Here is a 25,466-nt window from a genome sequence, read left to right as displayed (position 1 = left end):
ATATAGACACTGAAGATAAATTCTCTTTCATACAGTGCTTAGAAACAGAAAAAAAATGAAAAAAGCCTCTAATCTTAGGTACCATAAAACTAAAATTTTCTGCCTCTAATCCTCAACTCCCTCTCTTGTTAAGCTACAATGGGAGTGGAACACAAAAATAAGAATACTCTTTAATTCTTCCTTTGGGTGCACAAGGCATAATGACAGCAAACTAAACACTTTCCTTTCAGAGACACTAGGCATTGGAGTTGGCAGATTCAGGAAAAAGTTGCATCCCTAATGAAGGTACATTAAACAGGTGCTGTATAACCACTAATTGGCAATGCTATAGAAGGAATTTATATATTATCTGTGTAAGGAAGGGCTGGAAAACACAATCTTTGAAGTAACCTGTGATTTACAATTTTATGAAAATCAATGATACAAGTCTGATTTTTAGGCTACCCCAGAGAAAAATAACAATACTTGAAAATAGTAATATAATTTTTTAAAAATAAAATAGATATTTTATTTATCTAAAAAAAATAGATACTTATTTTTAAGATACTTATTTACCAAGCACTTTACCAAAAATAAAGATACTTATTTACCAAGCACTTTATGAAAATTATTTCATGGAACAATAAAAAATAAATATTGTTATTCTTATTTTGCAAACAAAAATTCTAAATTAAATAATTTGGGTAAAGTCACAAATTCAGAAAGTGTCCAATGGGAAATGAACCCAAAGTGAAGAGGAACTAAAGAGCCTCTTAATGAGGGTAAAGGAGGAAAGTGAAAAGCTGGCTTAAAACTCAATATTAAGAAAAATAAGATCATGGCATCTGGTCCCATCACTTCATGGCTAATAGAAGGGGAAAAGGTGGAAGCAGTGACAGATTTCCTTTTCTTGGTCTCTAAAATCACAGGGGATGATGACTATAGTCATGAAATTAGAAGACAACTACTTGGCAGAAAAGCCATGACAAACCGAGACAGTATGTTAAAAAGCAAAGACATCACTTTGCCAACAAAGGTCCATATAGTTGAAGCTATTTTCCAGCAGTCATGCACGGATGTAAGAGCTGGACAATAAAGATGGCAGAGAGCCAAAGAATTGATGCTTTCAAACTGTGGTACTGGAGAAGACTCTTCAGAGTTCCCTGGAAAGCAAGGAATCAAACCAGTCCATCTTAAAGGAAATCAAGCCCAAATACTCTTTGGAAGTACTGATGCTGAAACAGAAACTCCACAACTTTGGCCACCTGATGTGAACAGCCAATTCACTGGAAAAGACCCTGATGCTGGGAAAGACTAAAGACAGAAGAAGAGTGCAACAGAGGATGAGATGGTTGGACGGCATCACCGATCAATGGACATGAACTTGGGCAAACTCTGGGAGATGGTGAGGGACAGGGAAGCCTGGTGTGCTGCATGCAGTCCACAGGGTCACGAAGAGTCAGAAACAACTTGGCAGCTGAACAACAAATGTATAAATTCAGCCAGTTCTCAAACCTAGCAACCAATGCCTATGCCATGTCTTCCCTAAACTGCTCCATTTCAAATTGAATCAACACAATGATAGGTACAGTAAGAGAAGAAAAGAAATATTTTTTAAAACGTGTGTGAGAGGGACTGGGTTTTGAGAAGTTTAAAAGCTTCACAAAGAGACAAAACTAAAACAAAAGCAATTAAAGACAAATAAAGCCAAAAGCTTTGAAAACACAATTAACACTCAATATTATTATCCAAAACCTTTTATTTCTATCAACAATGAAGAAAATTACTTACAATTTGTATTCTCTTATTATCATCTATAATGATGTGGAGCAGTCTCTCAACAAGAAAAGAAATTAGGGATATTGGGGTGGTAGGTAGAGTAAGAATCTCCTGTAAGATAGCCAGCAGTCGTTTCCTAAATTCAAGAGCAACTATTTTAATTTCAATACAAAAAGAGAAACACGTATTTCAACCTATTCTTCAGACTTAATTTGTCTTAATTCTTTTTGATATTTATCTCTATAGTACAAAAATATACGTACAGACTTTAAGCCAAAAATTCACATTCTGAAAAAAATATTTATAAATGACCCTATCTTTCATAAATCAACATGATAAAATGACAAAATGCCATAAGTGATTCAAATAATTTATACCATATTTTAGAGAGGACTAGTAATACTAACAGAAAATTTTAAGCAAAAACCTGCAACTTTATTGTTTATTCTGATGAAATTGAATAGAAACTCATATTTCCATATACATATAACAGAGAAGAGAAACAGAGACAGTATGTATTTTCGCTTATATACTCCATATATAAGAGGAAAGAAAAAACTTCATATAATACTTTAGAGAGCTAGGTTAAATACATTTAATCATATAGTAATATGAATGTATTTTAACAAAGACTATTAGGAGAGCAAATCAGAACGAGAGTTAACATTTAAATGTACCTTCCTCCTTCTTCATTGGTATCCAAAGACTTGATAATTAGAATCAATTGCTGACCTATGAATTCTTTTGTCATCAAATTGCCAATATAGGAAAAATCACCTCTCTGTTCTTCATTAACAACTGGAATGCTTTGAATATAACTAAAACAAGCACAATTAATAAAATGTAGAATTTGTTACGAAACATTTAACAGCTCCCCATTCAGTGAGAAAAGGGTCATTTTATGCCCTTATCAGTCCCAAGATCTATATATGGACATTTATACCATGTGACACTAATGTGATTTAGAAACTAAATTCTGTGTTATTGTCATGAACTTTTGTGAACTTACTGGCTTGATTCAAAAGAACTTGGAAATATATTTTCATTAAAAATACACATTTCCTATGGGAAATTTTCAAAAGGTACATATTTACATCTCTTAATATAACTAATTATTTTAATGTCACTAGTATTCTCAATTATAAAGTTCTAAATCTCTTCTCCAAAAATATAATTATTCAGAAAGAGCCAGTCTTCCCTCATCATCCTTAATCATTATTTTGTTTAAAAGAATAATAGTATAAATAAAAATTATGTTGTTACCCATGAACACAATGACCTTTTAAAAAAATTAGAAAAAAACAGATAGTTTCATGAATTTGTATTACCTTGCTTGAGGGCTTTCCTGGTGGTTCAGATGGTAAAGAATCTGCCTATAATGCAGGAGACCTGGGTTGGATCCCTGTGTCAGGAATATCCCCTAGAGAGGGAAATGGCTATCCACTCCAGTATTCTTGACTGGAGAATTCCATGGACAGAGGAGCCTGGTGGACTACAGTCCTTGCTTAGGGTCCTATTAATCACTGTACTGTTCTTATTCTAGTATAATTGCTATTAAGCAAGCACTGTCAACCACACTTTTACTATTACTGTGTGTGTGTGTGCTCAGTTGCTCAGTGGTCTCTGACTCTTTGTGACCCTATGGACTATAGCCTGCCAGGTTCCTCTGTCCACAGGATTATCCAAGCAAGAATACTGGAGTGGGTTGCCATTTCCTCCTCAAGGGACTTCCTGACCCAGGGATTAAATCCGCATGTCCTGCTGCTTCTGCATTAGCAGGCAAGAAATTTTTAACCACTGAGCCACCAGGGAATCCCTTTAATTTTTTACTATCACTGCCAAAATTATTCATTTAAAACTTGCATTTAGATAACATTCAAGAGCCTACCAGAAGTTTTTTTTTCTTCTGTGGAACAAAAAATAGCTATTCAAAAGCAAAATAAAGAGTTTAAATAGATTATGAGTTTAAACTTATACAACTAGGTGCCATTAGGTTGGAATGACTAGGTTGGAGTCATTATGCAATGACTCATTAGAAAAGACCCTGATGCTGGGAAAGACTGAAGGCAGGAGAAGGGGACGAGAGGACAGTACAGTTGGATGGCATCACAGACTCAACGGACATGAGTTTGAGCAAGTGCCAGAAGATGGTGAAGGATGGGAAGCCTGGTGGGCTGCAGTTCATTGGGCCACAAAGAGTCAGAAACAACTGAGCAACAATTTAGATGAAAATGTGTCATTTTAAACTGTCAACAAAAATCAAGTTATAGATTCTGCAGAATTCTGTATGACGAATAAATGAAATGACTCATAAAATGACAGCCAAGAGTAAATAAAATCTCATCAATCTATGGCAATGATATTAGGAATTTCAAACGTATTAGCCACCTTTTGGAATCTGGCAGGAAACTAAGCAAAAGCTACAGAACTGATAATTATCAAAATCTATAAATCAGTAGAGTTGCTGATTTCTGACAAGCTAAGAAACCTTCACTCAACTTTGGATCCCTCCCTACTTTTCCATCCCAATTTCAGCACAATGCATAGTATTAAGACTTTGGGTATTTTCAAAAGTAAATTCAGAATAGTTATTTCATTAGTAATTACAAATCCTGAACTACAAAAATAGAACTTAAAATGGACCCAGCAATTTTAATTACCATGAAATCATCTATTCTCAACCATTTTTACAGATAATCATTAAAATGAAGAGACCACTCCAGAAAGTCTTTTTTAAAACTCTCTAAGAATTTATATTTAAGCTTTCTAAAAACTGTATGTGTCCCTTTTCCTTACTCAAATTTAATAAGCCTCATTTAATATCCCCGATTTCTCTCTTTACCTGAACACCTCAATTAACAGGAAATTGTTTCATATTAGCATTCAGAGTTGCCCACTCTTCCTGTTACAAAATGTTACAAAATGCCTGAAAATTTGAGACTACCAAGAAACAATTTATCCATTTCATTTTGCTTCTGTTTCTGAGAAAATTATTCCTATCTAATGACACTGCTCCAAAAAGAAAATCATCCTGTTTAAGTATTATTTCAATAATTAAATATAATCTTTAAATCTTTTCGTAAGTGAAAAAAACAAGTTGATTCAAGTAAATTAATTAAAAACTTATAAAGCGACAAAGGATATATAAAAATCACTGATCTCTCAAAGTCAGAAGAACTGAGCTCTCCACAAGAATTAATCTGTGAAGCAGTCTTTAAGATGTTTTCTCTTTGTTATTTAAATATTTAACATATCCTCATACTTTCTTGTATTTTCTCAATCTATGAGCACTTATTACTTTTATATAAACATGTGTTATTAAACAGTGCATCAAAAACTTATTCCTTTTGACCCTTTGCTGTTCAACTGAGCTATCACAACATGTTATACTTATACAAGTTTACCTGTATAATTGTAAAGTGAACTAAGTAGAAATCAGGGTAATTCAAATAAATTAAAAGATATTTTGAAAAAACTTTTTAAAAAACAAAAAGCCAAACAGTAACAGTTTTAATAAATACTAAAACCAGCCATAGGGATCCACCCGGTCAACTGGAAAACTATTGCTTGCCCATGCAACAGATCCAGCCTGTTCCTTGTTTTTGTACAGTGTGAAAGCTAAGATTTTTACACCTTTAAATGACATAAATATAAATACATAAGTAAAAATATGTACATGTGAAAAGTACATGAAATTCAAATTTTAGTGTCCATAAAAGTTAATGAAACTTTTATCAGAAAACAGCCAGATCTATTCATACCATATTTTTTGTGGCTGCTTTTGCAGAGCCACAGCAAACTGAGTCACTGCGAGAGAGACACTGTGGCCCACAGAAATATTTACTGAATATATTCACTACCTAGCAGTTAGAAAAGGTTTGCCAACAAATTTCAAAAGGGAGCACACCATTGTCAACCTTACAAAAAACGTTCATCACCATCATCATGTCTGAACAATTTTAAGAAAATGTCCCCAAACATACTAACTTGGGTCTTTTAGTATACTGAGCAGCACAGGATATTCTCTAGAAAGTCTCAGTGTGCATACCTATTTTTCCTTGTCTGTCCAAAAAACTGGATTTTAACTTATTCTTAATCAAGCATGGCTGTGAGGGAGGGGGCTGGAAAGTTAACACACAACAACACAAGTACAACACAAGCACAGTCCAAACCAAAGGAAAAATTTTACCTCCGTAAATACTCTGCATATACTACAGGCTCTGGCAAAATCTGCTCTAAAAATTCTTCACCTTCTTCTCCTTTTGATTTCAAATGTTCACAAAGGACACGCCAATACAAAGCAATTTCAGGAGTTAATGCATCTGCTGGAATCAATTTCCTTCATTTATAAAGGAAAGAATAAAAGATATCTTAATATCCAGGAAAAATCTGAACACACAAAAAATTTGAACCGAGTAGAAAACTGGGAATAATCAGCCTTGATTTATAACCATCTCTTTAATTGCATTAATTTATCCACACAAAAAAGAATGAAGATATTTAGACAAAAAGGAAAAAGAAAGACTCAAATAAGCAAACATAATAGGGATGCATGCTGTTGGACTTTTCATGGTAGGCCTAATGCAAACATAAAAGTAAAACAAAACAAAAAATGCAAAGTAGTCTAAGTGGTGAGTTCTTATATAAGGAGGAAAAAAATACATTCACCAGAGTAAAGAAAACCTAAGAGGTCTCAGTAAAAGATACCGATACAATCTTCAGTTCAGTTCAGTTCAGTCGCTCAGTCGTGTCTGACTCTTTGCGACCAATCTTAAGTAATGGTAAAAGGGACTACTTTTAAGTACAGAAGTTCATCAATTATCATATTTCAAATAACGAACACTTTATATACCTGCCATCACTATTTTTACAGATTTCTGCCAGTTCATTAAGAGGAGTCACTGAAAACAAGGCATTGAGAACAGAGACTGCTACTTCAGAAGAATTTTCCACATCCAATCGATGAAGCAACTCTAATATATTTCCTTCAGTAAAATGTAACCAGCCTTGGAGAAGATGCTTCTGCATTGCTTGTTTCACAGCATCTGTTAAGTCATTGGAAACAGAGGTGAAAAGTCCCCCTCTAGCTTCCATCTCCTACATTTTTTGTGCTTTAATTAATTTTTATCAGATCAATGTTAACATTAAGTTGACATTTACTACAAAAATGAAACCAGACAGAGACAAAACAAAGCGTACTAAAGAAAAAATTAAAAGAACAATGATATTACAAAAGTCACTATGATCCTCACTTTCAAGTGAAAATGGAAAAGGTCAGAACCAAATACATAACCACTACCACAGCCTAATATTTGTGCATTCCTTCTCTCATTGAGTTCACTGGGCTTCAGATGTTAGACTATATATAATATACCCATTACTTCACTTGTTGCCTGACTGCATGTATTCTACGACTGATATTTGCAGTAGTGAATCACACAAGTAATATCACTGAAAAACCTCATTCTTAGTTTTTAAAGTCATCCTAGTTATTAGTGCTTCAAACTCAGGTTTTCTTGCTGTGGCAAAATTAAGCCATTGAAGACTTCTATGGGGTTTGGAAATTTAAAATATATCATTCCTCGTATCACTGCTGTAAGTCAATTCTCCAATTGTAAAAGAGAAAAGGTGGGAAATAGGGAAATTACACTGGTCTGACCATTTCTACTTGTTTTAATTGTACAGAACACATTCATAGCAGGATATACACAAAAGGGATAAGATAGCATTTTCTTTTAAGAGAGAGGGCTGAAAAAGAGATTCTGCCCTACTGCTGACGTAAGTTATTTTTACAGCCTTAAACTCTAGTTTCTCCATACACCAAACACAGAAAAAAACAAACTGTGCTACTTCTAAGTACCAAGATCTTGAAAAATGTCTTCTATACAATACACCTAGATAAACTTTGACAGACTGTGGAAATGACAGATTTACCTGATCTAATTTATTAATAGGACACTCTTTCCTAAACCTTTTAGGAAGACCTCAAAATCTACTAAAGTTTTATGTATAAAGATGTTTAAATTACCTGATCGGTCATTGAGACCTTGTTGAAGAAGCATTACTCTCTGAGCAATGGACAGAGCTCTCATGTGAACCTTTTCAGCTAAAACCTTTAAGAGTTAATAAAAAATGGCAATTAAACTCAATATAATTTATGCTTTTTATAACTAGTAATATCTCCTTCACCTAAGAAAATTAGCTACAATCTCCAAAAAAATTAATACCTGGCAACACATTAATGTGATAGGATTCTACCTAAATTATTTATATTGTCCATAAAAATCTCAATTGAAGAAACTATTACATGCCAAATATTTTTCAAAGGTTATTTTAAGAATATGGCTTCTTGTCTTTTTAAGAACAGGTCTACACAATACACTGGACTTATTTACCTGATAAGCCAGCTTTCTGACAGTTTCTTTCACATCCTTGGTGCGCCCAACAATTTTTGGCAAAGTCTTTGCTGATGGCGCAATACACGATAACACTGCCCGCCTAACTTCTGGATTTGAATCATTTTCAATCAAAGTAGCATATGCTAAAAATAGAGTAATACATTTTAGTACAGCAACAAAATGTTTATTTAGCCACAGTCATAAGATAGCCCATATCTCATAATCTTTATAATGATAAAAATACTATATTTTAGTCTTACACATTTAATTTTAGCTGAAGATTCTTTTCTGCCAAGATCCCTTGAAAAGGGAAGAATGAGAAAGCAGTCAATGGACTGGGCATAAAGGCTAAAACTGAAAACAAATAACCCTAAAAATCATGAAAAATCCATCATTCAGATTATGTCTTTGCTACTCAAGATTTAGAAAAAAGTCTAAGCTGGAAAGCAGTTTATTTTAAACTAATATGGCTTTCATAAAGAGGTCATTATTTTAATTTTTAATGAACCTAAAAAGAGAGAACTTCTGGTTTTGCTGAACAAAATTCATTTCCTGTATTTAAATACTTACCTCTATTTCTCAGATTTTCCTCACCTTTATAATCAAGTATATGTTAACTATTAAACATACATATTTTACACATTATTATGTCCTTCATTTAATACCAAAAAATACCAACTACCACGAGTTATCAAAATTATAAAGCTGGTAACAGAGACAAAGAGAAAAACAAATCAGAAGAGTTCCCAAAAGAAGCCTAGGCATACAGAGAAAAGTGGAATATGACTCTCTTTACAAGCAGAGGTAGAGAAAGATTTCTTAAATAAAAGAAAGTACAAATCATAAAAGAAGAGATTGGTAATTTTGACATTAGGAATTTTTCCAACAAAACACATAGTGAAGCGAGTGAAATAATCCATCTAAAGTAGGAAGATCTATAATCCATATAACCCAATGTTTTCCTTTCAGAATATATAAGGAATTCCAATTAATAAGATAAGTCAATAGAAAAATGAGCAGAACACATTAACAGGCATTACACAGAAGAAATAAAATTGGTTGCTAAATATTTGAAAAGATGCATAACAATGACATACGATACATATAACCAGATTAACAGAAATTTTAAAATATGACAATACCAAACATTCGAAAGGATAGGGCTCAGTGAACACTTTTATACAGTTATTGGAAATATAAAATGATAAACTGTTTTGTAGAAACACCTGCACCTTATCCAATAAAGCTCATGACATATACCAACAAGTCAACCCTTAGGTATACATCCCAGAAAAATTGTGCACCAGAACCCATCTATAAGAAAGTTCATAGCAACAACACTGTATTTAACAGGGAAAAAAAAAAAAATGCAAACAACTAGAAGGTCCATCAATATCAGAAACAATATAATTGTCTTATACAGCAGAATGTTATAAATCAGCAATTAAATATATCAACATGGATGAATGTTAGAAATAACGTTGAGAGCACAGAAAAATATAGTATGATTCACAAAACATACAAAATGATAGACAAAACTTAACATTATTTAGAGGTATATACATGTGGTTGGGCTTCCCAGGTGATAGTAAAGAATCTGTCTGCCAATGCAGGAGATGATCCCTGCGTCAGGAGATCACCTGGAGGAGGAAATGGCAACCCACTCCAGAAAAATCCCATGGACAGAGGAGCCTGGTGGGCTACAGTCCATAGGGTCGCAAAGAGTCAGACAAGACTGAGTGACTGAGCACACACACACATGTGTTTAACTGTTCAAACAAACAAAAGGCAAGAGAATAATTAAACCAAAATTCAAGATAATCATTAATTCAGAGGGAGAGTGATAGAACTAGAGTGGGACCTAAGATAGGCTTCAAAGGTACTGATGATATTGTTTCTTTTTTTTTTTAAAGTTGGATGGTGGCTACTTGAGTATAAGATTTTTCTTAAAATAAGTTTCAAAATCATATTATATATGCGTGTGTGTATATATATATATATATGAACTATACTCTTCCATAATATGTCATAATAAGAAAATTCATCTGCTGAGAATTTAACAAAATCAACGAAACTGAAAAAGGATTTAGGAAGCTATACATACCATTAACCACTGAGCATTCATCATCTTTGGGATCCTGAAGGCGTGAAAGAGCAAGAACTGCCTGTATCCTTACATTTGGAATTTTATCTTTCAATCTAATAAGCATGGCTTCATTAATTTTATCAAACAAATCATCATCAATCTGGGCATTTTCTGGCATATTTCCCAAGAGCTTGTTTATGAGCTGGCATGCTCTAAATCTAACTGCATTGCTGTTTGCTTCATGAGACTAAAACAGAAACAAATCAAAATTTATTCCAAGTCACATACCATTATTAACGTGCAGAAAAACCTTGATCCGCACGCATACTAAATACACATTACATACCACAAAGACTCAAAATATAGTCTAAAGTATTCACTAAATTACAAAAGCATATTCCTCTTTGTAGGAACTCTCACTTCTAAAATAGAAATCCCATTTAAAACAAATGTTTATGAGAACTGGTTTAGAATGGTCATTAAAAATCTAATGCAGTTATTTTTAAAAGTCCACATTTTAATCTTAAGGACAGTTCTAATATTTCCTTTACAGTTCTCAATTATCAGATATTTCATTCTCTGAGATGCACAAACTCCTATGGCACTTTTAAAATAGCAAAATTTTCTATACTATTCTCCTGAAATTCTAGTTCTCCTATACCTTTAATAGAAAAGTAAGCAAATAATTTAAAATGCCACCATCCTCCTCCTCCTCTTCATCCTTTTCCACATCTGATTGGTGAAACGAAGTAACAAACTTTGCAGCAAATTCTATTACTCTTTCCACAGCTGGTTCTCGTTTATAGACCACCATAGCATATTTAAGGTAATGAACAAACTCCTCATGAAAACCTGTTTTGTCATCCACCTGAAAGAGAAAAGAAACCCTTCAAAAACTGCATGGATTAAATCCTTTTTTCTCAACATTACTCTAAAACGCTGAAAACACCAGCCCTACCACAAACCAAAATCATTATTTAGTAAACTCTCAATTATCCAAACCACCAAAGGGGAAATAAATCTGCACAAATCTCTCTAGAGAAATGTACTTCTCCCAGGAAGAAAAGAAACGTGAATTTTGACAGTGAAAAGAATTCCTCCGATATTTTTTTCAACACTCTAATTCTCCATATGCTGCCTTGGTACCAGTTTAGTAAAAATCTGCTTCTTTATGAACAATCCAAAATCAATAACAGCGTCTGTATTTTACAGAATTACCTTTAATGTGCGTGGGCGAGTAGTCGCTGCAGTTGCGTCTCTTTGCGACCCTATGGACTGTAATCTGCCAGGTACCTCTGTCCATGGAAGTCTCCAGGCCAAGAATACTTCCAAGGGATCTTCCCAACTCAGGGATCGAACCCGCGTCTCCTGAGGCTCTTGAACTGCAGGCGGATTCTTTACCGCTGAGCCACAGGGAAAGCCTGTCACCCTTCGTATTACACAGCAATTCCTTTCCGATAACAACTTTCACATCCTGTCTCATATCCTCAAGCCCTATTACACTGACATAATTTTTCTAGCACCTCAAGATAATTTATTTTCCCGAAACCCATTGTCCTATTCGTCTCAAGGCTTCATTCAAAAGGAAGCAAACAGTATTTACAAGACTAGGAAGAGTCTGGTGCTAACAATTAATTTGCTAAAAATTGGTGATTTGATGCAATTTCACTGCGGCGCGAGATTTAAGTAATTAGATGTGGGCGGTGACCAGAAGGACAACAACCGTTGAGCCACCGCGTTCAGGACCCAGCGTGCAGCCCTACACTAGGTCGCCCCCGTGCGCGCAAACATTTCTCTTAGCTTCACCGCCAGAGAATTAACGGTCCACACCATAGGACTCCTCGAACCGGGTCTGGAGGGTTGAGGAGCCTGGAGTCGTGGTGAGATTAGTCGGGAGGGTAGCGGGAAGAGGCTGGGGGCCCCGGACCGCGGGCGGCCGCGCTTACCAAGCCGTAGGTGCGGTTCAGCGCCACCACCAGCTTCGCCTGGTTCTGGTGAGGCTGCTGCGCCAGCTGGAAGGCCTCCTTAATCGGCAGCAGTCTCTTCTCCTTCCCCATGGCGCCAGGAGCCGGCCGAGACGAAGCCTGTTCACGTTCGCCTACAGCTGGCCAGACGGACCTATGTCCGCGCCTCCCCTGGGAAGCCGACAGTCGAGGGCGTGGTTACCGCCAAAGCTTTCAAACAACTCCCGCGGGAGAAGGAAATACCGCGAGACTACCGCGAGTGCTTAGAGCGGCGAGAGCTGGAAGAAATGAATCCACCGCCTTCAACATCGCGGTTTGGACGCATGCGCTCTTTTAAGCCTTTTTCCGAGGAGGGGACTTGGCGTTTTTAAGAGAAAGGGTCATTGGCTCCCCCGGAAGAGATATCCGCCGGGAGTGCGAACCTTGTGGAGTCGACTATTGGAGCAGAGCTGGTGGCGCTAGGCCTAATCGGGTCTTGCCGCTGGGGGTGAGGCGAGGAAGAAGAAAGGATCCTCCATGGGTGAGAACAGGGACTCTGCCGAGGGGAAGAATCCCTGCTCCCCCTGAAGGGGAGGAGTTCGCTTGGAGATGCGTGGAGGAGGGAAGGCCGGGGCGTCTGGGAGTGCTGCGCAGCGCCCCGGCTTCTACTGAGAAACATGTCCCGAGGTCTTCTGATGTAGGCGGTTGTTGTCCTTCTGGTCAATGCCCACATCTAATTACTTAAACCTCTCCCCACAGTGAAATTGCTGGTGGAGAGTCTGCAAACGTGGGAGGCAGTTGGGGAAGAGAGGCACGAGTTAATTTAGATACAGCTTGTTGTAGATGTACAGGCTTTGAAGGCCTGGTTTACAAACGTAGATGTTGTTTAGTCGCTAAGTCGTGTCCAACTCTCTGCGATCCCAGGGACTGTAGCCCGCTAGGCTGCTCTGTCCGTGGGATTTCCCAGGCAAGAATACTGGAGTGGGTTGCCATTTCCTCCTCCACGGGATCTTCCCCACCCTGGGATCTAACTCGCGTCTCCTACTTTGCAGGAGGGAGCATTGAGCCACCAGGGAGACCCCACAAAAGTACCTAAGGGCAATATTTTCAACAATGGAGAACACAGATTGGAAAAGGGTGTAGAGATCAAGATAAATTGCCTTCCGAATTTTTTTAATGGAATTATTTCAGGTAGAAATCAACATCTCCATACTTACAGCCAACTAAAGAATTAGATTACAGTGCTTCATGTACGCCTTTTTCCTATCGAACTATATTCGCTCCCCAGCAGTAATGGATTTTCTTAATTTACTGTTAACTTTTGTGTGTTAATGACATATGAATAAATCTGTGAATAAGTATACTGTATTGTTTTCATGTTCTAACGTTATTTGAATAGTCATATGGAACCTGCTTTTTCCCATAACTTATTTTTGAAGTTTATTCGTATTGATACTTTCATAACAGTAACGAACACCTTATGGACCCTTTGTCTAGGAAAAAGTAATCAATGATTGATCTAGGAAGGAAAAGGAAAATTTTACTCAAGCCAACCTGAGGATTATAACCCATGAGATAGTCTTTCAGAAAGCTCTGAGGACTGTTCTGCCCTATAGAGGTCAAGCAAGATTTTATATGTTTTTGAGACGAAGGGTGACTGTCAACGCATTATTGACAGTTTACACAATACATATCTATGGATGTGAAGAGAGTGGTAGGTCACACGAGATTAAGAAGGAAGGTTATCTCCTAGGAGGTCTGATTAGTGCAGCTACCCAGCACACACTAAAGAGGAGGGAGGAGACCCAAATAGCCAGAGAAAAATTTTATGTTTTAATTTTTCTTTTCTTGCCATAAAATTGTATTTTATTTCGTTACCTTTTATGCCAAGACACTGTTCTAAGCACTTTACTTCATTTAATCCTCAGATACAACCCTTGAAACTACTTTCTCCTTTTTGAGAAGAGGAAACTGAGGTACAGATAGATTTCTCTAATAGTCTATTGTTTGACTATGCCATAATTTGTTCATCCATTCCCTTGCTTCATAGTCCTAATTCTTGAAACATTGTACGTGTTCATATGCTAGTTAAAATAATAAATAAGGTAGCAGTTGGAGTACCCATAATTTCGAAATTATCAAAATGTTGAATATCTGAAAAGGCAAGATGTGTGGGTACTTTAGGTTAATCAGCTGAGGAAAATCATAGAGGTTTAAGAGTACATGGGATATGCTTGATAACAATTATAATCTCACTGTAGATTAAAATGTAGCTGTGGTGAAAGAAACGTAGAAAGGGCATTATTTTTTTTAACCAAGTATATCCAAAATAGCATTTCAACATGTATTCAACATAAATTGAGAATTATTTTACACTAGCCACATTTCAAGTGCTAAATGGAGCTAGTGGCTGCAATATTAGTGTAGGACTATTCTTACTTTGGGAAAATCAATTGGTGAACTAAAAGTTTGAACAAACTAATATTTGGAGGCATTTTTCTTATTTTGTAGCCTTTTATTGCTCGGGCTTCCTTATGCTTTGGGTCTCTGCTACCTTTGTTGCTTTTTTAACTGTGCAGTTCTGTTATTTCCTTTACCAAATTTTATTGGATTCAGTTCAGTTCAGTCGCTCAGTCTGTCGACTCTTTGCGACCCCATGAATCACACAGCACGCCAGGCCTCCCTGTATTCAAACCATTTTGTCAGTTACTGAAGGGTGAGGCATTGGCCACCAGAGGTCAGCCTAACTATCTTGATTAGCTCTGTGGAGGTGAGGTTTAATAATATGTCTTTGTTCAGTATTTTTTTAACATTATAATCTGAAAACTTTTTTTAAAAAATACTGGATTACAAAAATCTCAGTTTTGGAATGGTAGAAGATAGTTGAAAACCATATATCTCATAAGGAGTTAATAGAAAAAATGTAAAAGAACTCATACAATTCAATAGTGAATTAATAATAATAACCTAAAAATGAGCAAAGGACCTGAATAAACAGATTTTCCAAAGAACACATGCAAATGGCCAACAAGTATATGAAAAGGTGATCGACATCATGAATCATCAGGGAAATGCAAATGAAAACCATAGTAAAGTATCACTTCACATCTGTCAATAACAAATGTTGATGAGGATGTACAGAAAAAGGGACACTGATACATGTTGGTGGGCAGCAATATGGAAGTTCCTCAAAAAAGTAAAAGTAGAACTGTCATATGATCCAAGAATCCTTCTTGGTATAGATTCAAAGGAAATAAAATTACTATCTCAAAGATGTATCTGCACTCCCATGTTTATTGCAGCATTATTCACAGTAGCCAAGATGTGGAAATAAGTGTCCATCAATGAGTGACTGGATAAAGAAGATGTAACATTTATATACAGACATGATTCAATCTTTAAAAAAAATGAAATTCCACAATTTACAGCAACATGGGTCAACCTAGAGGACATTCTGCCATATGAAATAAACCAAACACAGAAAGACAAATCCTGTACGATCCTATTTACATGTGGAATCTCAAAAGTTGAACTTACAGTAACAGAGTAGAAAGGGAGTTATCAGTGGCTAACGGGTAAAGGAAATAGGAAGATGCCAAAGCATACAAACTTTCTGGAGACCTAATGTACATACTTGAAATTTACCTAGAGTAGATCCTAAGTGTTCTCATCACATCACATGTGAAAAAAAAAAACCTGTGAGGTGGTGGATATGTTCATTAGCTTTATTGTGGTAATCATTTCACAGTGAATACCTCAGGATATCATGTACATGTTAAATATATACAATTTATCAATCATACCTCAATAAAACTGGCTTTATTTAACAAAAGATGCTATGTCAAACTCACTGCCTTTCGCTTATCTGTGTCTTGACTTTTAATGCTGTTGGGGAAAAGAAATTGTGGCAATTAAACTAAGCAAACTAAAGAATTTGTATAGTAAGGCTATTTCTGAAATTACAGAAAAATCATTCTTTCAAGGTAAATTTTACATGGGAGTATATAGAGTGATTAATTCAGTTTTTATGTTTTTTGTTCAATTACTTTATCATCATATACATATACGTGTTGCTAAGTCATGTCCAACTCTGCAACCCCATGGAGTGTAGCCTGCCTGGTTCTCTGTCCATGGGATTTCCCAGTAATTCAGTTTTGATATGGGGTTATAGTGCCTATAACTGCTTCTGCAGTGGCTGAGACAGTAAAAAATCTGCCTGCAGTACAAGAGACCTGGGTTTGATCCCTGAGTTAGGAAGATCTCCTGGAGAAGGAAATGGCAACCCACTCCAGTATTCTTGCCTGGAAAATCCCATGGACAGAGGAGCCTGGCAGGCTACAGTCCATGCGGCCCCAGAGAGTCAGACATGACTGAGCAACTAACACACTGTAGTGCCTCTGGAATGTAAGAGGTTAACAGGATGGGTTCCCTCTAGAATTTATAGATGCCTTCAAAGAAACTTTGTCTTATTTCTGCTATAGTAGAATGGGCCTTTTAAAGAATGCTTTGAATAACACAATAACTAAAGTATAGCCAATTAATAGTCTTGCAGATGGAATCTGGTTGAATGAAAATAGAACTATGATGAGAGAAGAATTAAAAGCTTAAACCTCCTCTCTCAATAAAATACTTGTAATACATTTATAATTTTGTTTTCGGATTGAAGTAGGTAATATAAACTTTTTAAGGTATTCTTAAAGATGAAGTTTAAGTTACAAGCAATTCCCTTTGTATGGCTTTAGTAGTATCTTTGTTGATCCTGTTTTAAAATATTATTTCATATGCCTATATATCTTTCTCATACATGTATATTAAAATTTTCATATTTTTGTCTCCCTAAAATGAAAGTAAAACATGCTTGTGTAGTTAACTTATAACGGGCCTCTACCATTCTCTCATTAATTTTTTTTTAAACTTGCTAAGCTCCTAATACATGCCACTGCTGAGAACTAAATTAGATAAAAGAATGAGTAGAAGCCAGAGAAATACTCTTATTTTATTTGGCCATGCTGCACAGCATGTGGAATCTTAGTTCCCAAAGCAGTTATCTAACCTGTGTCCCCTGCATTGGGAGCATGGCATCTTTACCACTGAACTACCAGAAGTCCCAGAGAAATGTTCTTTAGATGAACATTACTGACACGAAGCCAGCCCTTACCACCTCTATGTATTTGACCCTAGAGATGTTATAGACTTTCATTTTGAGAATCATTCATACAGAACGGCATAAGTGGGATGCTGATACTTGGTTTTGCGTATTTCATTTGTTGTTGTTCAGTTGCTAAGTCATGGCCAACTCTGCAATTTAACCTATGCTTTTAGTCCATCTGTGTTGCTATGAATATTTCTAATGTGCTTTCATCACATATTACCTATCCTTTCCTCTAGGGATGGAATGCTTCTAATTCTTTACCATCAAAGATGAAGCTTCAGAATACATGTTGGTTTTCCGGAGATTTAATAAACCCAAGAGTAGAATTGCTGGATCCTGAGATGTGCAGATAGTCTAGCTAAGTAGTGCTGCCAGATTGGTCTTCAGAAAGGTTAGCCCAGTCGATAATCCCACCAATAGTGCTGGTTTCTAAAGGAATTCCTTTGGTCCCCTCACTAACACCTGGCCTTATCCATCTTCCTAATTTTTACCAAAATAATAGAATAGCATGATATATCTTAACTCACATAGAGTTAATGGCCTGTGGATTTTTTCTTCTGTAAACTGGGTATTTTTGTCCTTTGCCCATATCTTTATTGAGATTGTTACCTTTGTTGTTGATTTGTAATTAACTTCTTTCTTGATGTCTTTACTTCACTCCAAAAGGGATTCATTTTGATGTGGTTGAACTCATATAATAGTTGGGTCTTGTGCTTTATGGTTTTTTTTTTATTATTATTATTATTTAAGAAGTCCTCTGCTCCTAAATCACAAAGATATTCTCCTGCATTATATTCTAGTGACTATATAGTCTTATACTTCTCACTTAGATCTTTAATCTATCATGAGTCCTTCTTTGTATGTGGCATTATATAGGTAACTTTTATTTTTCTTCATATGAGCCAGATTTACCAATATTATGTGCTAGATGGATTCATTCCCCCTTGATTTATGTGCTAACTTTATATTACATTCTAAAATTATATGTGGCTCTATTTCTGAGCTTTGTTCCATTGGACTGTTTGTTCTTATATTCCACCAGAGAAGCCCTGTTCTTATACTAACTCTACCTTATTTTAATTTCTGTAGCTTCTCTAATATATGTTAATATCCTGTAGGCCAAGAACCTCCTTTACTCTTCTGTTTAAATAGTTGGTGTAGCTCTGTATGGAATTTTATTCTTAACATATGAGGATTGTATGAATTAATTTGGAAAAAAATTATAGTATTCATTTGTTCCATCCAACAGCATGGAATGTCTGTTTATTTTAAATTATCTGTGTCCTTGATTAGAATTTTACAGTCTTCTTTGTAGAGGTCTTGCATATTATTGATTAGTTCTTAAATCCTTCATAGGTTTGGTCTGAGCTGTTTTTTTTTTCTTTATTGTGAAAGTGTTTATGTAATATATTTTATGGTCCATATTGCTGGAATAGAAGTTAAGAGTGCCTGTGGTCAATTCCTATCATTTTGTAGATATAGGACCCGGGACAAGTAGCTTAAACCTCATGTATAAAATGGGGACAATAAAAGTACCTATCTTACAGGATTGTTAGAATTTCAATGAGTAGTGTTTGTGCAATTCCTGGAATAGTATTTGGCAAATAGTAACTGCTATATAAACAAGTTAATGAATATTCATAGGTTAATCTGAATTAGAAAAAAGATTCAGGAACCTTGTTGAGTTTTTTTGGTAGCTCGAATAGTTTTTATTTTAGGGTTTTTTTTTAAATTTGGATGACCATATCATCTGTAAAATAGTAGTTTTATCTCTTTACAGTTCTTACCCTTTTAAAAAAAAATAATAATGTTGACTAGGACTTTGGTACTTTGTTACACGATATCAGTCATCAGGATCACCCTTATGTAATTCATTTTTAAAGAGAATATATCTAAATTTCTCATTTAGGATAATATTTGCTGAAAGTTTTTGGTAGATAAGTTTTACCACGATGAGAAAGTAACTTTCTCTTCCAATCTGGTAAAAGTGTTTTGTTTTTTTAAGTCTTAAATAGGTGGTCAAAAACTAAGAAGAGTTAAATTTCCATAATTGATAAAATTATCTGATTTTTTCAGTTTTATTACTATAGTGATTTATATTTATAAATTTATGAAACTGAGATGTTCTTGCTTTCAAGCTCTACATGATTATGACATTCTTTTTTTCTTTATTACACTATTACATTTCGTTAGGTAGTATTTGAAATTTTTGCAAGTAAAATGAACCTGTATCTTTCTTATATGCTTCATCTCTAGATTTAATTAATGTTTTATTATCCTCATGAAAGAAGCTAATCAGTTTTATGCTTTTTTGCTTTTTTCTGGAACAGTTAATATAAAATATGTATTAATTTTCTTGGGAGTTTAATGGAACTCTTATGAGAGTGGTGTGTTTAATAGGCAGTTATTACCTTTTCACTTTCTGTAATACTGGTCTGTTTTATTCAAGTTATCTATTTCTTCCTGTATGAATTTTAGTATTTTATATTCTTCTAGAATTTAGCCAGTTAATCTAGGTTTTCACATGTTAGCATATATTATGTTTTTACTTTTAATCTTTTTTGGAGTATTTTTAAATCTCTTTCTTGATAAGTCTTACCAGTTTTATTTTTCTTATTCATATTTTCAGAAAACTATCTTTCAGTTTTATCAATCTGTTTTTCTGTTATACACTATTTAATTTCTACCTTTATTATTTCTTTTCTGCTTATTTTGCTGTTGCTTTTTTCTGTTATCTTGAATGCCTAACTTGTGAATATTTAAACTTCCTTATTTCCTCACAAGTGTATTCAAAGCTATGAATTTCTTCTAGGTACTGGTTTGGCCATGCCCCACAAATTTTGCCTTGTATGGTATATTACCATTCAGTCTTATATTTAATATATTTTATGATATCCGTTTTACTAATCCATGAGTTATTTAGTTTCCTAACCTATAATTACTTTTAACAGCTACTTTTATTGCATTGTGGTCAGAAGATTTAGTCTAAATGAAATTGACCCTTTGGAATCTAGTTACGCTTTATAATTTAATGCATGAAATATTTCTGTGTTTGTGTTTTATAGTTCCTAGAGCATATTAATATTTTTAACTGTTTCAGAATGCTTATATCTCTGCTTATATTCCCCACTCAGTTCTATTAGTCGTTACCTGAGAAACTTTTTAAGGATGTGCTTTTAGGTTCGTAGACATTTATTATGAGTATATCACTTTTATTCTTTCACTTTTACCTGTATTATAACATCCATCTTTGTTCCTTATATTTTCTGGTTTGAAATCTTTTTTGTTGGGTATTAAGATTGCTATCTGAGCTTTATTCTGGTCCACAGTTACCTGACAACATGTTTTTTCATATTTCTGGTTTTGACCTTTTTGGGTCTTTTTGCTTTAAAGTATGTTACTGAATCTTATTTTGTTTTGTTAATTCATTCTGAGTGTCTGTCTTTTAATTGTGAATTTATGCTGTTTATAGTCATTGTCATTCCTGCTATATTAAGATTTATGCCTGCCATGATCTGTAGAGTATAGTCATAGGACCACAACCTCTGAGTCCCAGCAAGAGTTCTAAATCTAGAAACTACAATGAGGACAGGTCTCCTAAAACTAATGCCAAGAAGCACCTCTAAAGATAAAAAGGTACCTTTTACAGCTCCCTATTTGGAGTTCAGAACATACGGGATCTGCTTTGGCAGATAATTATCTGGTCTAGAACTGCATAATAAAAAACAAACTAGCCCAAATATATACCAACAAAGGATTAAAGTGGCCCCAGGCTCTCCTTCCCAATTTGTCATGGAAGGAGCCAGTCCCAGTTGAAGAATCTGCCTAAGTTTATGTGCTGAAGATTGGAAAGCCAATAAGGCTTCTTGCTTAGCATCAGTATGCTTGGATACTCTATGAAGTTAGATGGATAATAATGTTACCCAGTGCTTTCAAGCTTTAATATCATGTCTCGAGTCTTCTCATTCACAGGTTAAGGCTACCTTTGCAGATGGTCCAGCAACTAAGTCGCCAGTTTCCAAGGGCGTTTGCACCATCTATGGAAAACATCGGATCATTGCACACCAGACAGATCCTTGGCAACTCATCCCACCATCCCCCTGCACAAAAGTTACTGCACCAGCTGACAAAGAAGGCAACCACTGAGTTTCTTTTCATTACTAAATAGATACAATATCTCTGCCAACAAAAAAGAATACACAAAGTGTCTCTTCATGAAATCGCAACCAGTTGAGACCATGCTAAGCAAATCAGCTTATCTATAGGATGACCTCTTCTTTTCTTCAGTAGCCAGGATTTGAAGGAGAGACTCTGACCTGTGCCACTGGTAAGTGACTAACTTTTACACACTGAACTGGTGCTGAGAACTGCGCTGTCTTCTTTGTAAGTGAAGAATATACAACATAACCTTGAAGAACTGTACAGTGTTGCAAGCCAGAGGCATACTGTGTGTATAACAGACTGAGAAACAAGTGAATCTTACTGAAACAATTTCTCGTCTTTTGCTTTATTTGCCAGTGTCAGTGTTTTGCTGGCTTAGATTGTTACCTTTTCCTGGTATCTTTTTCCTGTACTGTTGGTCTATTTTAATGGGTCCTAGAAATCCCTCTCCTGACCCCTTATCAGAATCAGAAAGTGAGGAAGAAGAAAACACTAACTACCTAAATGAGAGTTCTGGGGAAGAGTGGGATTCCTCTGAAGAAGAGGACCCTGTGGTGCCCAACCTAACACCTCTTGAGAGTCTTGCCTGGCAGGTTAAGTGCCTTTTAAAATATTCTACAACTTGGAAACCTTTAAATCCTAATTCCTGGTTATATCATGCTAAACTCTTGGATGCTAGCACACCAGTCCATATACTTCGAGAGATAGGTTTGAGACTGTCTCATTGTTCCCATTGTGTACCCAAACTGGAACCAATTCCTGAATGGCCTCCCCTGGCTTCTTGTGGAGTACCACCTTTTCAAAAGCCCCTTATAAGTCCCAGCCGGCTTTCTAGAGACCATGCCACTCTAAATGGAGCGCTGCAGTTTGCCACCAAACAGTTAAGTCGAACATTGAGTAGAGCCACCCCCATACCTGAATACCTCAAACAGATTCCTAATTCCTGTGTTTCTGGTTGTTGCTGTGGCTGGTTAACTAAAACAGTTAAGGAAACAACCCGCACTGAACCCATCAACACTACTTATTCCTACACTGACTTCCAAAAGGCAGTTAACAAACTCCTAACTGCATCACTATAAAAAACCCACCCGTCATTCATTCTCATCTCATGTTCCCAGTTGAGAAAGGAACACAGTTACACAGCCCACAGTTAAGAAACAAATGTCTTCTCAGCCAAACTATGCCCTGTCTTTAGAATCCAAAGTACCATCCAGTACTAAATACATACCCTAAGAGTCCTGTAACTCAACTACAGGAGATGTGCAATGCTAGCATTCCCTTTGAAAGACCCTGTGGATGAGATGAGAATTTCAATAGAGAATTAGTTAAAAGGGACCTTTTTACAAAAAAAAATAATAAGTTGACTATTCTCCACACTCAGTTCTCCCTGCAATTTACTCTGCTTGTCTAATGGACTTAACTAGATACCTAATTATTAATGGGAAGGAAAAGTAGGCCACTATCCCATTGATTACCCAATGTTCAGAATAGCCACTGTGGAAACTGGTAAATTAGCTACTGCTGATAACACCTTTCTGAGCATACTTTTCTCTAATACTCATTTTCAGAGAGGTTCTTGAATTAAATAGAATAACTGGACAAAAGAAAATGGTAGGACTATGGATTTACCTCCCAGTTTTATATTGATTGTCCTGCATAGGGCAACCTTTCAGTTCAGTTCAGTTCAGTCGCTCAGTCGTGTCCGACTCTGCGACCCCATGAATCACAGCATGCCAGGCTTCCCTGTCCATCACCAACTCCCGGAGTTCACTCAAACTCATGTCCATCGAGTCGGTGATGCCATCCAGCCATCTCATTCTCTGTCGTCCCCTTCTCCTCCTGCCCTCAATCCCTCCCAGCATCAGAGTCTTTTCCAGTGAGTCAGCTCGTCGCATGAGGTGGCCAAAGTATTGGAGCTTCAGCTTTAGCATCAGTCCTTCCAATGAACACCCAGGACTGATCTCCTTTAGAATGGACTGGTTGGATCTCCTTGCAGTCCGAGGGACTGGGGTTCCTATTTTGGGGGGAGGGAGTGCAGTGCAGCAGTGCTGAGTCACTTAGTTGTGTCCAACTCTTTGCAACCCCGTGGACTGTAACCCACCAATGTAGTAGTAGCCAACACTACTTGAGACCTGCAGTTAGAGCACACACATTTTATAGGCTCCCACCAGGCTGTCTCTAGGTAAACCGGCTTGTAAGATCATGTGTGTGTGTGTGTGTGGGCTCTGTCTTGTTTGACTCTTTGCAATCCCATGACCTGCAAGGTTCTTCTATCCATGGAATTTTCCAGGCAAGAATACTGGAGTGGGTTGCCGTTTCCTACTCCAGGGGATCTTTCTGACCCAGAGATGAACCTGCATCTCTTGCATCTCCTGCATTGGCAGGAGGATTCTTTACCCCTGCGTCATGTGAGAAGCCTTGTAAGATCATACATGGAGTTTAAACAGACACTTACTCTGTAGGGAATATATTTCCTGCATCCTGGCATCTAGACTTTAGTTGGTAGCAAATAAAACACATTCCAAAAGACCAGTGGGAAAGAATTAAAAGCATGTATGCTAGTGGATGAAAGTATTTTATCTGTATGTTTCCTGGAGTAGTATTCATGCACTTTCCACATCTATTGCAAACTTTTTAGGAACCCTTCTAACTTTAAAGAACTTGACTGCAGAAAAGCTCAGCCTAATACAATCTGAAGTGTTTCTCTGTCTAACTTTAGATTTTTTTCTGGTTGAATAGAAAACATATATATCCTTGCAAATGAGTCTAGCTGTGTCAAAACATAGAAATCAACATACATAAAATGTATGAGGCCAGTAAGTCTTTTCACACATCTATAATAAAGAGGAAATCTGTATGTGACCCTGGTTGGCTGGGCATCTAAAGGGAATCAGAAAATAGATTGTTAAAGGTATATATATGTATCCTTCCTTACTTTAGTTTTGCTTTTTCCTGTTCTCCATAATTAAGTGCTGTATACAATGTGGCATCAAAAAATGGAAGCATTAATGGAATCACAAATTCTATAAATGTATAGCAACTTTGAGAAAGAAGAATGTTTCTAACCTAATGAGGAATTTCTACTGAGCCGTAGTTGTTTCATCTTAAGGAAAAGGAGGGAATAATAATGGGTAGAAAAAAAATATTTGTTAATGGAAAATTACTGAATTGAAACCATATAATGTTAGTGTAACTGAATGTAACAGTAACTGCTCCTATGTAGATGTTCTGTGAAATTGTTTTTTTTTAATGTTACAAAAATATGGGTTTTTTTTCAAAGGGGGAGGTGGGAAGAAATAGGGAGATCTGAAAATTAAAATATGTTGATGTTTATATAACCGTAATATGTTCCTTTTTCTGAGTGTGTGCATGCGTGTGTGTGTGTAAACGTGCCTTGAACACATGAACACATATTTGCTGTTCATTCCAGAAGGAGGCCTTTTCCCAGCTGAATAAAGCAATAGCTTTGTACATGCTGAACAGAGTATGGTTATTTGTTCCTAACAAAATGAAATAGATTCTACTTTGCTTAAGGCATATTCAACATTCACTAAGTGCTAAATAGAGTCCATAGAGATACCGTGGATCTCACGGGAGGTGACTTGGCTGCCCTAGGAAAGAAACATAATTGAAGAAAGTGTTAGATATTCAGTCCAAACCTAGGTTTGAACCCATTTGTTTGTATATATTAAGTAGTTTCAGGTTGCAAAAATGATAGGTACCCGAATAAGTCTTAAAACTTTACTTCTTTTTGTGTGTCATGAGTGTGCGGTTAGGGGTCAATTAACTTTCACACTCTCTGTCTCCATGGGCCTTGGTTAAATTCATTCACCATAATTAGGATTAAGAAGGATGAGTTTATTCTCCATTTATCGAAATATTTATCAAAGAGATGGGAAAAGGGATTTCTAAACCAACAGACATCAGTGTTATTTAAAAGTGTTACTTTTTCTTGGTGCAAATAGTCT

General features: G+C 36.0%; 2 protein-coding genes across 5 annotated transcripts in view; one reads left to right on the top strand and one right to left on the bottom strand.

Annotated features, from left to right (window-relative positions):
* The window catches only part of NCAPG (non-SMC condensin I complex subunit G), a 51,417-nt gene extending 39,033 nt beyond the window's left edge, over positions 1 to 12,384 (bottom strand). The window contains exons 1-9 of the mRNA XM_055434585.2: positions 12,189 to 12,384; positions 10,904 to 11,110; positions 10,261 to 10,489; positions 8,154 to 8,299; positions 7,787 to 7,871; positions 6,611 to 6,803; positions 5,948 to 6,097; positions 2,436 to 2,576; positions 1,771 to 1,894 (exon numbers count right to left, since the gene is read on the bottom strand). Coding sequence (XP_055290560.2) covers positions 1,771 to 1,894; positions 2,436 to 2,576; positions 5,948 to 6,097; positions 6,611 to 6,803; positions 7,787 to 7,871; positions 8,154 to 8,299; positions 10,261 to 10,489; positions 10,904 to 11,110; positions 12,189 to 12,299 — 1,386 coding nt within the window. The 5' untranslated portion in view covers positions 12,300 to 12,384. The remainder of the gene's footprint in view (positions 1 to 1,770; positions 1,895 to 2,435; positions 2,577 to 5,947; positions 6,098 to 6,610; positions 6,804 to 7,786; positions 7,872 to 8,153; positions 8,300 to 10,260; positions 10,490 to 10,903; positions 11,111 to 12,188) is intronic.
* A 103-nt stretch (positions 12,385 to 12,487) lies between these two features.
* On the top strand, positions 12,488 to 25,218 carry DCAF16 (DDB1 and CUL4 associated factor 16). 4 transcript variants are annotated; one of them, XM_088836257.1, is made up of 4 exons: positions 12,488 to 12,726; positions 13,238 to 13,376; positions 14,114 to 14,161; positions 21,310 to 25,218. In XM_088836257.1, exon 4 carries the CDS (start codon positions 21,927 to 21,929, stop codon positions 22,575 to 22,577), a length of 651 nt encoding a protein of 216 aa, XP_088692383.1. In that variant the 5' UTR covers positions 12,488 to 12,726; positions 13,238 to 13,376; positions 14,114 to 14,161; positions 21,310 to 21,926; the 3' UTR covers positions 22,578 to 25,218. The 4 variants fall into 4 exon arrangements, with proteins under 4 accessions (XP_088692383.1, XP_055290565.1, XP_055290562.1 ...); XM_055434590.2 differs by lacking the exon at positions 13,238 to 13,376; XM_055434587.2 differs by lacking the exons at positions 13,238 to 13,376; positions 14,114 to 14,161.
* Positions 25,219 to 25,466: the final 248 nt, after the last annotated feature.

Source organism: Moschus berezovskii, chromosome 5, assembly GCF_049115385.1.
Source record: "Moschus berezovskii isolate FMDL1 chromosome 5, NW_MosBer_1.0, whole genome shotgun sequence".
Lineage (NCBI taxonomy): Eukaryota > Metazoa > Chordata > Mammalia > Artiodactyla > Moschidae > Moschus > Moschus berezovskii.
Note: the sequence above shows the minus strand (reverse complement) of the source record. Positions and strands in the feature narration are given on the sequence as shown.

Coding starts and splice junctions, on each gene's coding strand:
- DCAF16 (XM_055434587.2), top strand. CDS start 21,927: ATGGGTCCTAGAAATCCCTCTCCTGACCCCTTATCAGAATCAGAAAGT.